Below are 16,339 nucleotides of genomic sequence, written 5' to 3'. Positions count from 1 at the left end.
TCAAATTGAATATAGATTCTGCAAGAAATTGGGACACATAGAGAAAAATTGCAAAATCAAGCTAAACCAGTCCCCAAGAACCTAGTGCAGCAATAGACAAACTATTCAGATTTGCAAGAAGAAGTTACAGCTAGCTTGTTCATGGATAGTCAAAGTTCTTAAAGCTTTAATAAGAAAATCTAGTATATTGACAGTGGTTATACTAGCCACATGTCCAAGGATGAAAAGATTTTTAGCAAACTGGATAGATCAGTCAAGATAAAAGTGAGATTGGGAAATGGGAAGATTGTTCAAGCACAAGAGAGAGGATCATTTTCTATTTACACTAAACAAGGTATTAGATACAAATATGGTGTGCTTTTTATACCTTATTTGTTTAAAAATTGCTTAGTGTAGTCCAAATGCTGTCTAATGGTTATTCATTGTCATTTAAGGGTCATTTCTATTTTATTTATGACTTTGATGATTGCTTGATTGCTAAAGTTTCCATGGTTGATAGAAGTTTTCCTTTGAACTGGAATTTTGTATGTGATATTGTGAATTATGCTAGCAAGGATGATTCATTTCTATGGCATAGAAGGTATGGACATTTCAGTTTTATTACCTTAAAGTCTATGAAATCTCAAGTCTTAACTAGAGATTTGCCTAAGATTTCAATATCAGATGAAGTCTATGGTGCTTGTTAGATGGGAAAATCATATAGACAGTCAATTCCAGCAAATGCTACATGGAAAGCGAAGGAGAAATTGAAATTGATGCATACTGATGTGTGTGGACTTATGAGCAATGAATCAATCAACCAAAACAAGTATTTTGTGCTATTTATAGATGATATAACAAGGATGACTTGAGTTTATTTTTTAAAGAGTAAAGGCGATGTGTTCTTAGTTTTCAAAAGATTCAAAGATATGGTGGAGACTCAAAGAGTGGAAGCAAAATAAAGGCTTTGAGATTAGATAATAGGAAGGAGTATACTTTAGTAGAATTTGATAAGTTTTGTGTAGACATGAGAATTTTTCATCAACTGATTGTGAGCTACTCATCCTAGAAAAATAGGGTTTCTGAATGAAAAAAACATAATTGTTATTAAGATGTCAATGAGTACTAATAGAAATTTAATCAAGGATCGGGTGAACCTATTTTGGGGGTTTTCGGACAAGGATGGAGCAGGTTTATGGATGACTTGAGTAGCTTGGAACTGGGGTAGTCGAGTAACAAGGCAGAGTATTCGAGTAAAAGGAAAAAAAAATCAATTAACAAGAACGAGATAGTTGACTAATTAAGGAAGGACAATAATGGGATAACTCGCCACTAAATGATAATGCAAGGCGACCACATTTAGATAAGAGTTAGGAATTTCACCACACTTGGACAACAATTGATAAGAAAGAACTGAAGTCGATAGACTATTAGAATTCAAGCCAAAAGTTCAATAATCCTAATAACCAATCATGTCTTCCCTTATATAGACTTACATTGATTGTGCATGGGAATTACATCAGTCATCTTGGAGCCTTGAATAATTTTAGTAGTGTTCTGGGAAATTATAGGAAATGTAGGATAGTTACTAGCAATGGCATGGGAAAGATGCTAACTTTTAATGATAGCCTTTTAGAAGCCAACTATTTCTTTGAATTCTTCTTTTAGTGTTGGTGAGCTGGCATCCATTAGAGGGCTTCCATGCTGATGGTGGGAGACATTCCAACAGGCCTTGGGCAAGGGACATCATGGTAGGAAAGTCTATGTGCTGTTTTTGCTTAGGGATAGATTTTGGGCAAATAGTTTTTGAGATGATTCAGGTTATTAGGCCTTGATATGTATCAAGTATGATAATGGATAAAAGGGTACCAAATAAATTTGGGTTGAGGCAGTATATATAGTAGTTTATCTCTTAAATAGATTGCTTGGTTTGGAGTCAAACCAATTGCTAAGCATCTCAAAACCTTCGATTCAATTTGCTACATGCATGTTCCTTCAGTTAAGAGAACCAAGTGGGATCAAGAGGTTGAAATTGGAATTTTCATGGGTTATGCTTCTATGTCGAAGGGATTTAAAATTTACAACTTGTAATCTCAAAAGATACAAGTGAGTAGGGATGTGGTTGTAGATGAATTTTTATATTGGAATTGGAACAATAATTAAATTGTAAGGGATGATGAAATTTGCAAAAGTCAAAAACTATTTCACTCTTGCCTAAATCATTAGCCTTTTCTTCAGGGTTAAAAGATCTTAATTCTTATGATTCTTCGACTGATTCACCTATTATCAAGACAGTCATTGTTCATGATATATTAAAGGTGCAATTATGCAGCTTTGGAGCCTTCCTCATTTGCAAAAGTACCAGAATTTGAAGAATGGAGATTAGCAATGCAGGAGGAAATTCAAATGATTGAAAAGAACAAGACATGGGAATTAATTGACATACCAAAATCCAAGAATATGATAGTGGTTAAGTGGATTTTTAAAACAAAGTTGAATCCAAATGGCACTATATTTAAGCATAAAGCTAGGTTAGTTGTCAAAGGGTATTCTCGACCACCTGGTGTGGATTTTGGTGACACGTTTGCACTAGTAGTCAGACATGAAACCATAAGGCTTCTATGGGCTCTAGCTACACAGTTGAAATGGAAATTTTTTCATTTATATGTTAAATCAACATTCTTAAATGGTGAATTACAGAAGGAGCTATTTGTTAAGCAACCAAAAGGCTTTAAAGTTTTTGGTATAGAAAAGAAGGTATATAGGTTGCATAAAGCTGTTTATGGCATGAAGCAAGCCCCCAGAGCCTAGTATAGTAAGGTGGATTCTCATTTGATTAAATGTGGTTTTGTGAAGAGTGAAACTGGAGCCACTTTATATGTCAAATTTGCAGATAATACAGGAATTATAATTGTCTCCATAGATGTTGATGATTTGTTGGTAACTAGAAATGATTCACAATTGATTTCAAAATTCAAGAGTGAAATGCAAGTTGTGTTTGAAATGTTTGACTTGGGCCACAGGACCTACTTCCTTGGAATGGAGATTTTCCAATTTGGTTCGTGCATCTTCATTTCACAAAAAAAGCATGCCCTTGAACTCTTAAAATTCAAAATGGAAATTGCAAGGTAGTCTCCACTCCCTTGGTTCAGAATTCAAAATTGTCAAAATTTGAAGAAGATGAAGAAGTTGATGCTAATCACTACAAAAGCCTAGTTGGAAGCTTATTATATTTATCAGCTTCTAGACCAGATGTCATGTTTGCTACTAGTGTCTTGTCTAGGTACATGCACCAAGACAAAATCACTTAGTGGTAGCTAAAAGGGTATTAAGATATATTAAGGGCTAGTTGATTTTGGCATCTAAGGTAAACCTGTTCAAAATGGGAAGCTGGTAGGTTTTTCTAACAGTGACTGGGCTGGATGCCCTAATGATATGGAAAGCACCACAAGTTATGTGTTTTCTATTGGCTCATGTATTTTTTTCATGGGCTTCAAGGAAGCAATATGTAGCAGCTCAATCAACTGTAGAAGTAGAGTATATAGCTACTGTTGCTGCCGTAAATTAATCAAGTTAGATAGTTAAGGAAGGTTTTAGCAGACTTTCTCTTGATTTAGAAAGAAGCTACGGTCATCATGGTGGATAATCAATCTATTATTACTCTCGTAAAAAATCTTGTGTATCATGGACGGACTAAGCACATAAACATCAAATTTTATGTTGTAAGGCAGGCTGAAAAAGAAGGAGAAGTGCATCTGGTGCATTGCAGTTCTGATGAGCAGTTGGCTAACATAATGACCAAGGCTTTAGGGAAGAGGTAAGGTAGATCTGAATTTCTAAGGCAGAGACTAGGAGTCGCAAAGAAAAATCTTAAGAAGGAGTGTTGATGTTTTAAGATTTTTCTAGATACTCTTCAGTTTAAGTGTTTTTTTTTTTCTTTTTGGTATTAAAGAACAAAGTTAGGAAGATTGGTTTGTAAAAGGAATGGTCATCCTTATTTCAAGGATTATGTTTTTGAAAAGATTATTGTAATAGTTACGGCATTCCTAAAATCATGTAAATATGTTTCTTACTTTTTATATGTGTATAAATCAAGAAATATCAATAAAACGGTGGGCGAAGTTCTAGTCTATCTTTTCTCTATCTATTTTCTATTTCAACAGAGATTATTAGGCCCGACAATATTAAGGTTTTATCATATTATGATGGATTTTGTTTTTCAAGTAAGAGATATACACAAGGAAACGAAAAGGAGAAAATGAAACAAATCAATCCCACAAAATTAAAGATGATGGATGTTGGTATTTTTAATGTTTAAATATCAACCTTTTTGTTATGTCTACTAAAAAGAAACCTTTTTGGTATTTTCTTTTGAAAAAAATAATGTTATGAAAGCCTTATTTATGAAAATGGGGCGGATCCATTCATGCCCATTATCAGATTTAAATTTTTAGCGTAAAATATTTTGTTAATAACAATTTAATCTAAAATAAATTACAGCTCACCCAAAATTTATAATGTGTAACCCTTCACTCCAAATTATAACTTAATTATAACTTATTTATAACTAAAAATTGTAAGTTCAAGATCAAATTTTGCCTTAAGCTTTGAATTTTCAATTTCAATTCATCTCAATTTCAATTTTAATTTCAGTCCATATTATGAGAGAAGATGCCAAATTAATATATTATATAGAAATTGAACTGTTGCGACCGATTCATCTTCCTCTTGTTCAATTTCCTAGTTATTGTTACTGACATCTATCTGCATTTATTCCTTCTTGGTCTAATCTACTTGACAACTACTTTGCTCGCCTTCTCTTTAGCAATGCCATTTTTCTCATCATCCCCCCCCTTGTGTGATCTAAAAGGTATGTTTAATGTTTTTTTATATGTTATTTTTTTTTTGTATGAATGAATTATTGATAAATGGTGGCTTTCTATTTTTCTTATTTATCCTAAATTATCAATTGATTTTGTGTATATATTTCAATATTTATGATCCCTCTATTATTATTATTATTGAAAACAGCCTTTCTATTTTTTTTATATTTCCCTAAATTATCAATTGATTTTGTGTATATTTCAATATATTGTGAAGTCTTTAGTGATTATAAGGGAATTGTGTTTAATAGGTTATAAGGTTCTTTTGATTTTTTTTTTTTGGTCAATTGCAATTTAACAGAGGATGCTCTCTTGTTGTTTCGAATTACAATGTGTTTGTGCGTTTGAGGATTTCAATATGTAATTTAGGAATAAAGTTATGTAAGAATAGTTTTTAGAAGTTAACCTTAATTTATATTAAAAAACACTTGTCTTGATCTTAAATTAAATATTTCAATTGTTCGATTATTGAATTATGCTATTTTTTTTATTTGTGTATCTAAAATTTTAGAACTGAATAATAACTTTATACGAAGAAAGGAAAAACATTGCTATCTTTTTTTTAGAAAGAGAGATCATCAAACTACTGAAAATACTTTAATTCTTAGTGGGTAAAATCAATCTAGGGAATTTACACCAATCATTAGTGTACAACTTTCTGATTACATACAAATTTTATTACATTAATTTTTTAAAATTTCAGCCTCCCGCCTCCCCCAACTCCGTCCTGGTTCCTATGTTACATAAATGTCTCTTACAAGGTTAAATTAGATAGAACGAAGGCTGACATGTTCCTTAGGCCCAATGCCTGAAGTCTCATACCAGTCCCACTCCTTAGGAGAAGCGCCACCCTCTCCAACATTTGACAGGAAGGCAATTCTGATTTTGTGTAGTGTAGTCGCAGCATCCTTCATGTTGATTCTCTCCTTGGGCAGATCCTTCACACAATCCATGGCCAATTGCAAGACAGATGACACACAAAGCTCCTTTGCAGACAAATGTGGATCTTCTTGTTCAATCAAACTGGCATCCATGGCTTCAAGCACTGAGCCCCCATTCAGTGACTGATTCACCCAACACTTGAGGCTCATTTCTCCAGCAAACATTTCATCTGTGGGCTTCTTCCTTGTGAATACTTCCATCAACAATACCCCATAGCTGTAGACATCACCGCTTGTGGATACTACTCCTTCCGTTCCATACTCTACACACATAAAAATGCAACCTTGTCCTTGTAGCACCCATTCATCGAAACCAGGTAAGGATGGAAATGGAAACAGAAAAATTAACAACAAACAAGACAAGAAAACACGAAATATTGGGAAGCATATTACCTGGTGCCATGTATCCAACGGTGGCCAAGGTCTTGGTTTGTGCCATGTATTCTCCTTTGCCCAGAAGTTTGCCTGTACCAAAGTCACCCACATGTGCAACCATATCTTCGTCTACCAGGATGTTGCTCGGCTTCAAATCACAATGAATAATATGCGTTGAATAGCCATGATGAAGATATTCGAGTGCTGATGCAACATCTATCACTATGTTTAATCTCTGCTGGAGATCCAAAAAACAAGTGTCAGAATACAGCCACTTTTCAAGACTCCCATTGGGCATGTACTCCAAGACCAAGGCTTTGAAATCCACATTACTGCAGCTGGTAATGATCTTGAGGAGATTTCTATGGCGGGTGTTGCACATTACTTCACATTCAGCATCGAAACTCTTAAATGCTCCTTCTATCTGCAGATTGAAAACCTTGATTGCAACATTCATCCCATCTGATAGTGTTCCTTTATATACACGGCCAAAACCTCCCATGCCAAGCAGGTTGCTTTCACTGAATCCATTTGTTGCCTGGAAGAGTTCTAAATATGGGACCGCTCGCCATCCAGCATAGCATGAATCTTCTCTAGTTCGTGATTGTGTTTTGACTTTGCGTTTTCTTAGTGAAACAAGTATGAGCACCACAACCACAAGTACTAAAGACGCAACTACAGGTAAAACATATTTCAGTACTTTCACAGCTGTTGGTTGCTGAAGGCTTCTAGTTTTGCATGGTGGGACTTGCAATCTAGGTGCACCGCATAGTCCATAGTTGTTCACATACGATTGAGCTGTGAAGTTTGCAAAAAGTCCTCCAGTAGGAATATTTCCTTGCAATCTATTGAAGGACACGTTTAAATACTGGAGATACCTGAGTGCCTCCAATGAGGTAGGAATGCTTCCTGATAGATTGTTGTTGGAGAGATCCAAAAATTCCAAGTTGATTAATCTACCCAGTGATTCAGGAATAGGTCCTTGTAGGTTATTGTGTGCCAAGGAGAGATTTTGTAATGTCTGGGCTCCCCCAATGGTATTTGGAATGTTGCCTGATAACTGATTCCAAGACAAGTCTAATTGTGTTATTACCTTCATATGTTCAACATCAGCTGATATATATCCACTAAGAGAATTTGTTGATAAATTTAAACCGATAAGATCTTTCAGGCTCCACAAGGTTGAAGGCATTGCAGAAGTCAGATTGTTCGAATCTAAATAAAGCGATCTCAGGGAGTCGAGTTTACCCAAGCATGAGGGTATCTGACCGTAGAGGTTATTACCGCTTAGATACAAGTGTCCCAAATTATTCAACAAACAAAGATCATTGGGTATGAATCCTTCCAGCTTATTGTGTTCAAGATACAAGCGTTCAAGGTGTTGCAACCTTCCAATTGTTCTCGGGATGAGGCCTGTCAACTCATTGTTATCTAAGCTTATGCCCTCCCAGCTGCTCAAGTTACCAATGCCACTGGGAATGTTCCCCTTAATTTTGCAACCAAAAGCTTCTAGAAAGCGAAATGATGTAGAGAGATTGCCAAATGAAGCAGGGAAGATGCCATTGAATTGATTTAGTGATATTGCCAGCAGTTCCAAGTTTCTACAATTTTCTAAAGAAGTTAAAAACCTTAATTCCGGAGTAGAAGATTCTCTTGTCAGATTATTTTCAGAAACCAAGAGCCGCTGCAGAAGTCTTAGATTACCAACTGTACTTGGTATAGAGCCTGTGAATGAGTTGGTAGTCAAGGCTAGGATGGTAAGCTTGGAGGCATTGCCAATAGATCTTGGGATAATCCCACTGAGCTTATTTTGGCTTAGGTAAAGATTTTCAAGATTGGGAAGCCAGAGGCCAAGGCTAGATGGAAGGTAACCCGAGAGCTGATTGTCAGACAGGTCAATGATTTTTGTTGCTGACGCATTGAAGATTTGGAAAGGAATTGAGCCAGTTAAGCTTGTCTCATGAATACTTAATCTCTCAAGATTAATATTTCCAATTTCTTCTGGTAATGCACCTGCCAAGAATATTATTAGCTTGCTTGATAAAAGAGGAGAGGAGTTGAAAGTCTTTTGGAGAAACCAGTTTCTAGTCGAACAGATGGATGAAAGATTGTGGTGATGAAAAAAGTAGCACTGTCTTCTTATCTGCAAAATAACCACTATCTGACCTCTTTGTCGAATTAGTGAGAATCATGTGTTGCTAATGATATTTAACTTCCCCTCTACATATTTGAATGTTCATTGTGTAAGTTCTTTTCTGCTGTATCTCTATCTCCCTGGGTATTCCACTGTTAATTCTTTAAGCGTCCGACAGCAAGATCAACATAACCAAGAAACAAAAATACAGAAAAGACAGAAACACGCACGCACAAGGGACACGAGATTTACGTGTGTTCAGATTCCTTGAAAGGAATCCTACATCACGGCAGGGGTTCTTCCCCTAGTCAATCCACTCAAAATGAATCAAGGACTTACAGAAGTATACAAGAACGCTCACTGTATTCCTCAAGAACTCACAGAATACAAGCTTTATCCCCGAGCAACCCAGCACTCACAGCTCTCTTTCTTTCTCTCAATCCCAGCGATTTACACTTAAGAATAGGATACACAATAGCTTCTTAGTTCTCTCTCTCGCACACTCTGTTTCTATTAATATAAAATTCTCATTAGTTTCGATGAGGAAGTTAGTTATAGTTAAGAGTTAGGAGTTAGCCGTTGGAGCTGCAGTCTCCAACGGCCAAAACCGGTTCAACCAATTAACCGTCTCAATTTTGAGTAATTCAACTAACATCCACAAATAACAATTTTATTTGTAGGAGCTCTCAGAAACAGAGAATTGTTTTGACAAGCAGCAAAGATTTCTACCCAGTCTGCAAATAAACCTAAAACTGGCATCTCTGTGTGTGTCCACTCCTATGTTAGCCTATTCAATTTGAACTCACGAATAACAGAAAGTTTCTTTCATGAGCAATGAAGAACTCTATTCATTTTGCAGATCAACCTAATACCAGTGTGTCCGTGTATGCATGTACATTCATTTTTTATGACATTTTAGCATAGGGAAGAGGCAAGGGTTTGTTACCCTTTCTATGCTAACCAGCATTATCTGAGGACACTCTATATCCTGCCCCAAGTCGTCTTAACTCAAAGAAGGCTCTGGTATAAGGTTGATTAGGTTAACATTTATAAAAGCTAAAGGTTCAGAAGTACCTGTCAACTTGTTATTTCCAAGATATAAATCTTTTAGTAATGTAAGGTTCCCAACTCTCTTAGATATGCTGCCTGTGAAATTATTGACTGACAGGGACAACACTTGAAGTTGTCTGCACTCCCACAAGGCAGGAGGAAATTGGCCAGAAAGATGATTCCATGAAAGATATAGCGCTTCAAGAAAAGGGAGATCACAATGAAAGCCTAGGGGAAGATTTCCAGATAAGCTATTGTTTGAGAGATCGACTTTTCTCAAAGAAGAGATGTTGAAGATAACGGATGGTATATGCCCTGTAAGAGATCCACCGGCTACATTCAGTACCTCCAAATTGACAAGCTGACCCATCTCCAAGGGAATTTCACCTGCAAAGTTTGCCAAAAACATAGAAGAGGGTCTTTAAAGCAATTTGTATGCAGGCAGTTACATGTAGAGCCTGAAAGGAAATATGCTGAAGGGATATGCAAATCACGTCTCTACCTCACCATATCCAATAAGTAAAGTAGAACTTTACAAAGAAAAGATAGAGGAAATAGAAATGAAAATTGTGGAGGCTGTCATTAAAACAACAGATTGTGTACCATATATGATTTACACTTTATACCAATATGAACAAAATTCTCAAGAGGATAACAAAACAGACCATGGGCAACGACTTTATAGAATTAACCAGTAACATGATCAATAAATCTGAGACTACTACCAATAAAAAGGACAACCATAACACAAGTTTTCCATCATTACAAGGTATGGGAATATCAAGTTTATTCATCCTTACTCCTGGAAGCAAAGAGGCAGCTTTAATGCTTGAACTGTGACTCCTACTAGGGATGAATCCTTCCCATCTTCAACACCAGAAAAGGCAGTCTGTCAAAACTATTGAATATTGATTCAAAGTTGCTGATTTAGTGGGTTGATTGGGTCAAAATTGTTAGTTATGATTGGGTTTTTTATTATGTTTACTGATTTAGTGGATTGAGATAATTTCATTGTTTTTAAATTTAAGTCCAGCAGTAAATCTTATTTTCTTATTATTCAGTTGACATGTATTGCCTATTTAAAGGCACGATGATGTGAATAAAAATGATGAGGTTATAGCCTTCACATTTATGTTTTTTTTCTTTCTACAGTTTTTGTTCATTAACTTCATAGCTACCAATGTCTTGAAAATTCCAACAATGGTATCAAAGCATTCAATGATCTTAAGGGGCCCGTGAGAGAGAACCCATCAACGCCTTCTTTATTTCTATGGCTTCCACCAACACATCATCTCTTTCACCACCAGTTTTTTACGGAGAAAATTATCAAGTATGGGCTGTCAAAATGAAAGCTCATTTGAGAGGTCTCAGTTTATGGCAATGGGTCAAAAGTGAAAGGGAGATACCCCCGCTTGGAAATAATCCTACGCTCAATCAAATCAGAGCTCATGAAGAAGCAGAAGCTAAAGCTCCGAGGGCTTTATCTCAATTACATGCTACTGTCTCCGAATCAATTTTCTCAAGAATCATGGCTTGTGAAACGGCTAAGGAAGCATGTGATGTATTGAAAGAGCTATATCAAGGGAATGTTAGAACAAAGAGAATACAAGTGTTGAATCTCAAAAGAAATTTTGAGATTCTTAGAATGAATGAAAATGATACAATCCAAGAGTTCTCTGAAAAACTAATGACGGTGGTAAATAAAATTAGACTTATGGGAGAAGAGCTACTTGACAGCAGGATCGTAGAGAAAGTCTTGATAAACTTACCTCAGAGGTTTGAGGCAAAAATCTCCTCCCTTGAAGATTCAAGGGACATTAGCTAAATTACATTGGCAGAATTAATCGGAGCCTTGCAAGCTCAGGAGCAAAGAAGGATTATGAGAAATGAAGAAAGTGAAAAGACGGTGGAGGGAGCTTATCTTGCCAAGAGTTCATCATCAAAGAAGAAAGGAAAAATTCCAGAATGTGACCATTGCAAAAAGCCTGGTCATAAAGAGAAAGATTGTTAGCACAAGCGAAAGCCTCAATGCTTCTAGTGTAAAAGATTTTGGCATTTGAAAAAGGATTGCAGATTTAACATGAAAGAACAAACAAATATAGTGAAGGCGGTTGAAGGGAAAATTGAAAAGGAAACGCTTTTCTACTTGGTGAGAAGTGCACCAAGAAGAATTTTTTGGAGAGAAGTACTCCATGAAACTGAATTGAGTTTTTTTTCAACATTTGAAGGAAGTATTAATTGTGATGAGAAGTGCATCAAGAAGTGAAGAGAAGTTCTTCACAATTGGGAAGAAATTTGGAGAGAAGTGCTCCATAAAAAGTTGAAGTTTTGCAACTTTGAATCAAGGAGGAATGTTGAATATTGATTCAAGATTGTTGATTTAGTGGGTTGATTGGGTCAAAATTGTCAGTTATGATTGGGTCTTTGATTCTATTTACTGATTTAGGAGGTTGAGATAATTTCGTTGTTTTTAAATTTAATTCCAGCAATAAATCCTATTTTCTTGTTATTTAGTTGACATGTATTGCCTATTTAAAGGCATGATGATGTGAATAAAAATGATGAGATTACAACCTTCACATTCATGTTTTTTTCTTTCTACAGCTTTTGTTCGTTAACTTCATAGCTACCAACGTCTCTAAAATTCCAACAAAAACTTCTAAATTATCCGAAACCACATTGCATTATCTTTATGATTATTTTCTAATGTTCTCCAATTTCTTTCACACCAAATATGGCACGAGTAACTTAACCTTCAGAGTTTCAAAATTAATCATTGCTTATTAAATCAACTATGAAGGTACAAGAGGAAAGGGTTTATCTTGCTGTTTTCTCTACTAAAAGAAATTCTAAGGTAATTGAGATTAAAACTTCCAGGAAGTCAGTGGCTTTCCACTTACTATGTTTTACTTTCTGGTAAATTACTTTGAATGGTTGCATTCTCTTGTTTAAGCCCATTTTGGAGGTTCCTTCGATGAATGTTTCACCAATTTCTCTAATTTATTAACCAGGTGCATTATTTAGTCGGAAATCCATTTGGGTTAAGTGACCATACCTTCATACCCAGGCCCAGAGGCCTCAGAACATTGAACTTAGACCAATTGGTCATGTTACCTCTGAATTCGATCTTACCCGTTAAAGATTCCTTCAAGGAATTTGATTTGTAGAGGGAGGTAAGGACTGAGAGGCAAAAGAATTTTGGAAGAAATTGGTATCAATAAGCAACTAATATGAGATAACTATATGTTACTCAGAGTATACGTACAGCAGCATTCAAATAACTAACTTCTAACTTCATTTTATTTGGTTAGACAGGATTCAGTTGTAAGACCTACATGGTTCTAAAAAGATGGACTCAAATCTGAAATCGGTACTAAAGCAGAGGGTGTTTGAGCATGCAAATTAGTCTAGAAAGGCATTGTAGGTTTAGTACTCAGAAACAGGCAAGGCAGCCTTTCTTTTGGATCACATGTAAACTAACTTTGCACTTTCAGCAAACAGTGCAAACTTGTGTATTTGGTGAAGAAGTCATTCTTACCTCTTTGCCTAGGAATCCTTCTAGGATTTTGGTTTACAGAGGTAGCTAAGGCATCTTAGTTTAGAAGAAATCCAAACAAACTGATAGGCATTAGCACCAAAACATTATAAAGTAGCCATATAAAGGTTTGAAAAAACTAGGTTTTTAGTTTCATGACTTTCTTAATCCTATGAAAATATAGTACTAGAACCATCTAGTCAACTTTGAAACTAGTACCTGAAACAACAAACGGAGACAACTGATTTGGACTAGTTGTAGAGCAGCGAAGCTACGTAGGTGGAGCCGAGGTGTTTGAGCATGGAATTCAGTTTTGACAAGATCTTCTAAATTTTTACAGATTCCAAGCAGATATACTATCCTTACGTTATATTTGTAAACAAGCAACAACTTTTAGATGCTAAAAGAGTTCAACTAGATATCTGACTATTGTGGTCAAAATTAGAAACAAGTACCCTATCTTTTAATCACATATGGCTCACATTGCACCGACAACAAGCAGTGCAAACACACTCTTGGTAGAGAACTGTTAGAACTTTTTTTTTTTTTTTGTGTACAAGAACTTCTTTTTGGCTGGGAAATTGAACATTTTCAAAATTAATGAAAAGTGCCTGACACAACAGTGTTTGCTATCAAGCCAATTCACCATCATCTTTGGGAAGATTTGCTATTGTTGCGAATTTCAGCAAACACCACACTCTGTTTTTGCTACGACAAGAACAATGGCGTCTCTGATAAACTGTCCGTCACTTGATCACTCCATAAAGCATGCACTATAGGTTGATAATTATGAAGAATCTTTTGATAATTACAAAAGATTAGAATCTAGAGCAGTAAATAAACCCAGCATTGGATCCAAAAGTTACTGGTGCAAAAGGGAAAAATGATACAAAAAATAAAAATCAAATGTAATGCTTTTTATTTTTCCTGAAGAGGACAACAAAAGAAGCCTGGTTTAAGAAAACAGAAGCTTGAAATCGAATGCTACTGTTGAAAGGATGTGCCATCTCCAATATTCAAGAATTTATAAGAACACCACCATGCCTTTAGGAGAAACACAAAAGAAGAAGAAGCAGAGCACCAGTAGGGGTTCCTTGATACAAGGAAAAAAGTATATATAGATAAAAATAAAAAGGAAACAAATTTCATGTTTCTCAGTTCAGAAACACCTCATCTGGACTTTTCAAATTTTGGCCCATGTCCTAACAACAAGGCATGGAAATTCATGATAGTTATTTTGTTGGGAACCCAAGAGAAAACCTTAGGGTTTTTCCTTGTGTTTCAAACATTGATGAAAGAAGAACAAAACTGGAAGCACGAAAAATAAACACAGCACAATAAACAGAAACGAAAACAGAAACCGAGACACGAGGGATTTACCGTGGTTCACCTCAAACCGAGGCTACGTCCACGTTGAGCTCGAGAGAGAAGAGCTCACTGCACTTATGAGATGAAAACCCAGATTACACCTACATAAACCCTCACAAAACCCTCGATACAAACAATTGTTCGAGAAAACAAAAACGCCAAATAATCACTTAATACAAATTAGAGGCAACCCTATTGAACCATATAAAATGAAATCAAGCTATACAGGATTTACAGAGAATGAAGAACAGAGAAACCAAACCAGAACCCTAGCCCCGAAGACGAAGGCTCTTGCCTCTTCTCCTTCTTTCTCTTTCACCTTTTCTTTTTGTCAATCTCGTGTCAAAATTACTGTGTGTGCTCACATCTCGAGGGGCGGGATTAAAAGCAATGACGAATGGCCCGGATGAACGATCATAAAGCGAGGATGAAAGGCTGGGATTCAGTCATGCAAGCACGATAGATTATTCCCAACAGAAAATGGCAGACAAGCAGGAGATGATCGGGTAAAGGAAAAAGGGCGAGATCAGGCGCCAGCTGAAGGCAGCCGATGGTTGCCACGTGCAGCCATCTAGCAGCTGCCAAATGGCAGCGTGCGGTTGCTACACGTGGCCTTCCAACTAGCTAAGGGCAACGACACCGTTTGGAGCTTCACAGCCAACATATTTACTAGAAGTTACAAAGAACTAACAAACTACGTTCAATAATTTTTCATTTCCCAAAACTTAACAAGTGAACGGAGAGAGAGAGAGAGAGAGAACAAAATTGTCCCTTACGGGCACAACCATACCTTCTAAGTTGTTATATCCAATGTACAATTCCTTGAGCATGGTCATGTTGCCAATTTCGCGAGGTATGCTGCCATTGAATTCATTATATGACAAGGATAAATACCGAAGATTCCTGCATTGATGTAAAACGGATGGAATCTGTCCATCAAAGCGATTCAAGGAAAGATGAAGATGTCGGAGCTGGGGAAGATGATCACACATATTTACTGGTAGACTACCATCCAAGCTGTTAGATGTGAGGTCAATCTCTTGTAAAGATGACATGCTGAAGATGGCAGCGGGTATGAAACCAGTAAGCTCATTATATTTCAAATCCAATGATTTCAAATAGGAAAGATTACCAATCTCTTGTGGAATTTTTCCTTGTAGACGATTGTACCCAATATTCAATGTCTCCAAATTTGAAATGTTGCACAGTGATGCTGGGACGCTGCCGGTGAAATTGTTCTTGTAGAGAAGTAAGTTCTGTAGTTGTGGTAAGGCACCAAACCAAGATGGTAAACCGCCGCTAAAGTTGTTGTACCCGAAATTAATATCTTTTAGTCGATGCAGATGACCCAACTCCTCCGGTATAGGTCCATGAAAACTGTTGAAACTAATGTCAAGTAAGGCAAGGAATGAAAGATTACCCAGTTGTGGAGAGAGGGTGCCTGTGAGACCCATATCCGATAGATTCAAGGCTGCGACCCTCTTCTGTTGGCCAATGCCTATCCCACAAGAGACTCCAAACCAGTCGCAAACCGAGCTAGAACTGGTCCAATTATCTGCCAAAAGATTGTGGGGATAAGAACTGATGATTTGGGTTTTGAAGGCAAGAAGAGCAGACTGATCTGTGGTTAAGTTAGTCATAGCGAAGCAACAAAACATTGAATGATTCACCAACACCAACACCACAGCTGCAATGCAGAAACTAGTTTTCTCCATGATTTCTATAGAAACCTCAACCTCGTGAATGAGAAAGAATGGGGAATTGGTGAGACTGCAAGTCTAGAAATCATATACCCAATTCCTTGAGCAGCCAAAAAGTCTTCAACTTTCAGTTCTAGCTCTTTTAATCCTTGTGGGGTGCTTCTGGTTGGCTATTAATAGCCAGCACAGTGCAGTTAATACTCGCCAACTTCTAGTCCCACAACAACATGGTGCTACAAGACAAGAATTGTCGGAAAATTTAGTATATTCATACGTACAAATTGATAAGTAGGTGAATGAAAAATTAATTAAAAAATTATTTTAGAAACATGTGTAATATAATATATAATTTATATTATTATAAAAGTAAAATG

General features: G+C 36.4%; 1 protein-coding gene across 2 annotated transcripts in view; it reads right to left on the bottom strand.

The window, feature by feature from the left end:
• Positions 1 to 16,089, bottom strand: part of LOC127807199 (LRR receptor-like serine/threonine-protein kinase EFR) — a 70,680-nt gene extending 54,591 nt beyond the window's left edge. The window contains exons 1-4 of one of the 2 annotated variants that reach the window (XM_052344874.1): positions 15,056 to 16,089; positions 9,387 to 9,749; positions 6,197 to 8,191; positions 5,484 to 6,066 (exon numbers count right to left, since the gene is read on the bottom strand). In XM_052344874.1, coding sequence (XP_052200834.1) covers positions 5,630 to 6,066; positions 6,197 to 8,191; positions 9,387 to 9,749; positions 15,056 to 15,980 — 3,720 coding nt within the window. In that variant the 5' untranslated portion in view covers positions 15,981 to 16,089 and the 3' untranslated portion in view covers positions 5,484 to 5,629. Of the gene's footprint in view, positions 1 to 5,483; positions 6,067 to 6,196; positions 8,192 to 9,386; positions 9,750 to 15,055 lie in introns of those variants that run through there. The other variant, XM_052344872.1, reaches the window with a different exon arrangement.
• Between the last annotated feature and the right edge of the window lie 250 nt (positions 16,090 to 16,339).

The sequence above is a fragment of the Diospyros lotus genome, chromosome 8, assembly GCF_014633365.1.
Source record: "Diospyros lotus cultivar Yz01 chromosome 8, ASM1463336v1, whole genome shotgun sequence".
NCBI classification, from domain to species: domain Eukaryota; kingdom Viridiplantae; phylum Streptophyta; class Magnoliopsida; order Ericales; family Ebenaceae; genus Diospyros; species Diospyros lotus.
The sequence above is the reverse complement of the archived record's forward strand: the minus strand, read 5'-3'. Positions and strand labels throughout refer to the sequence as shown.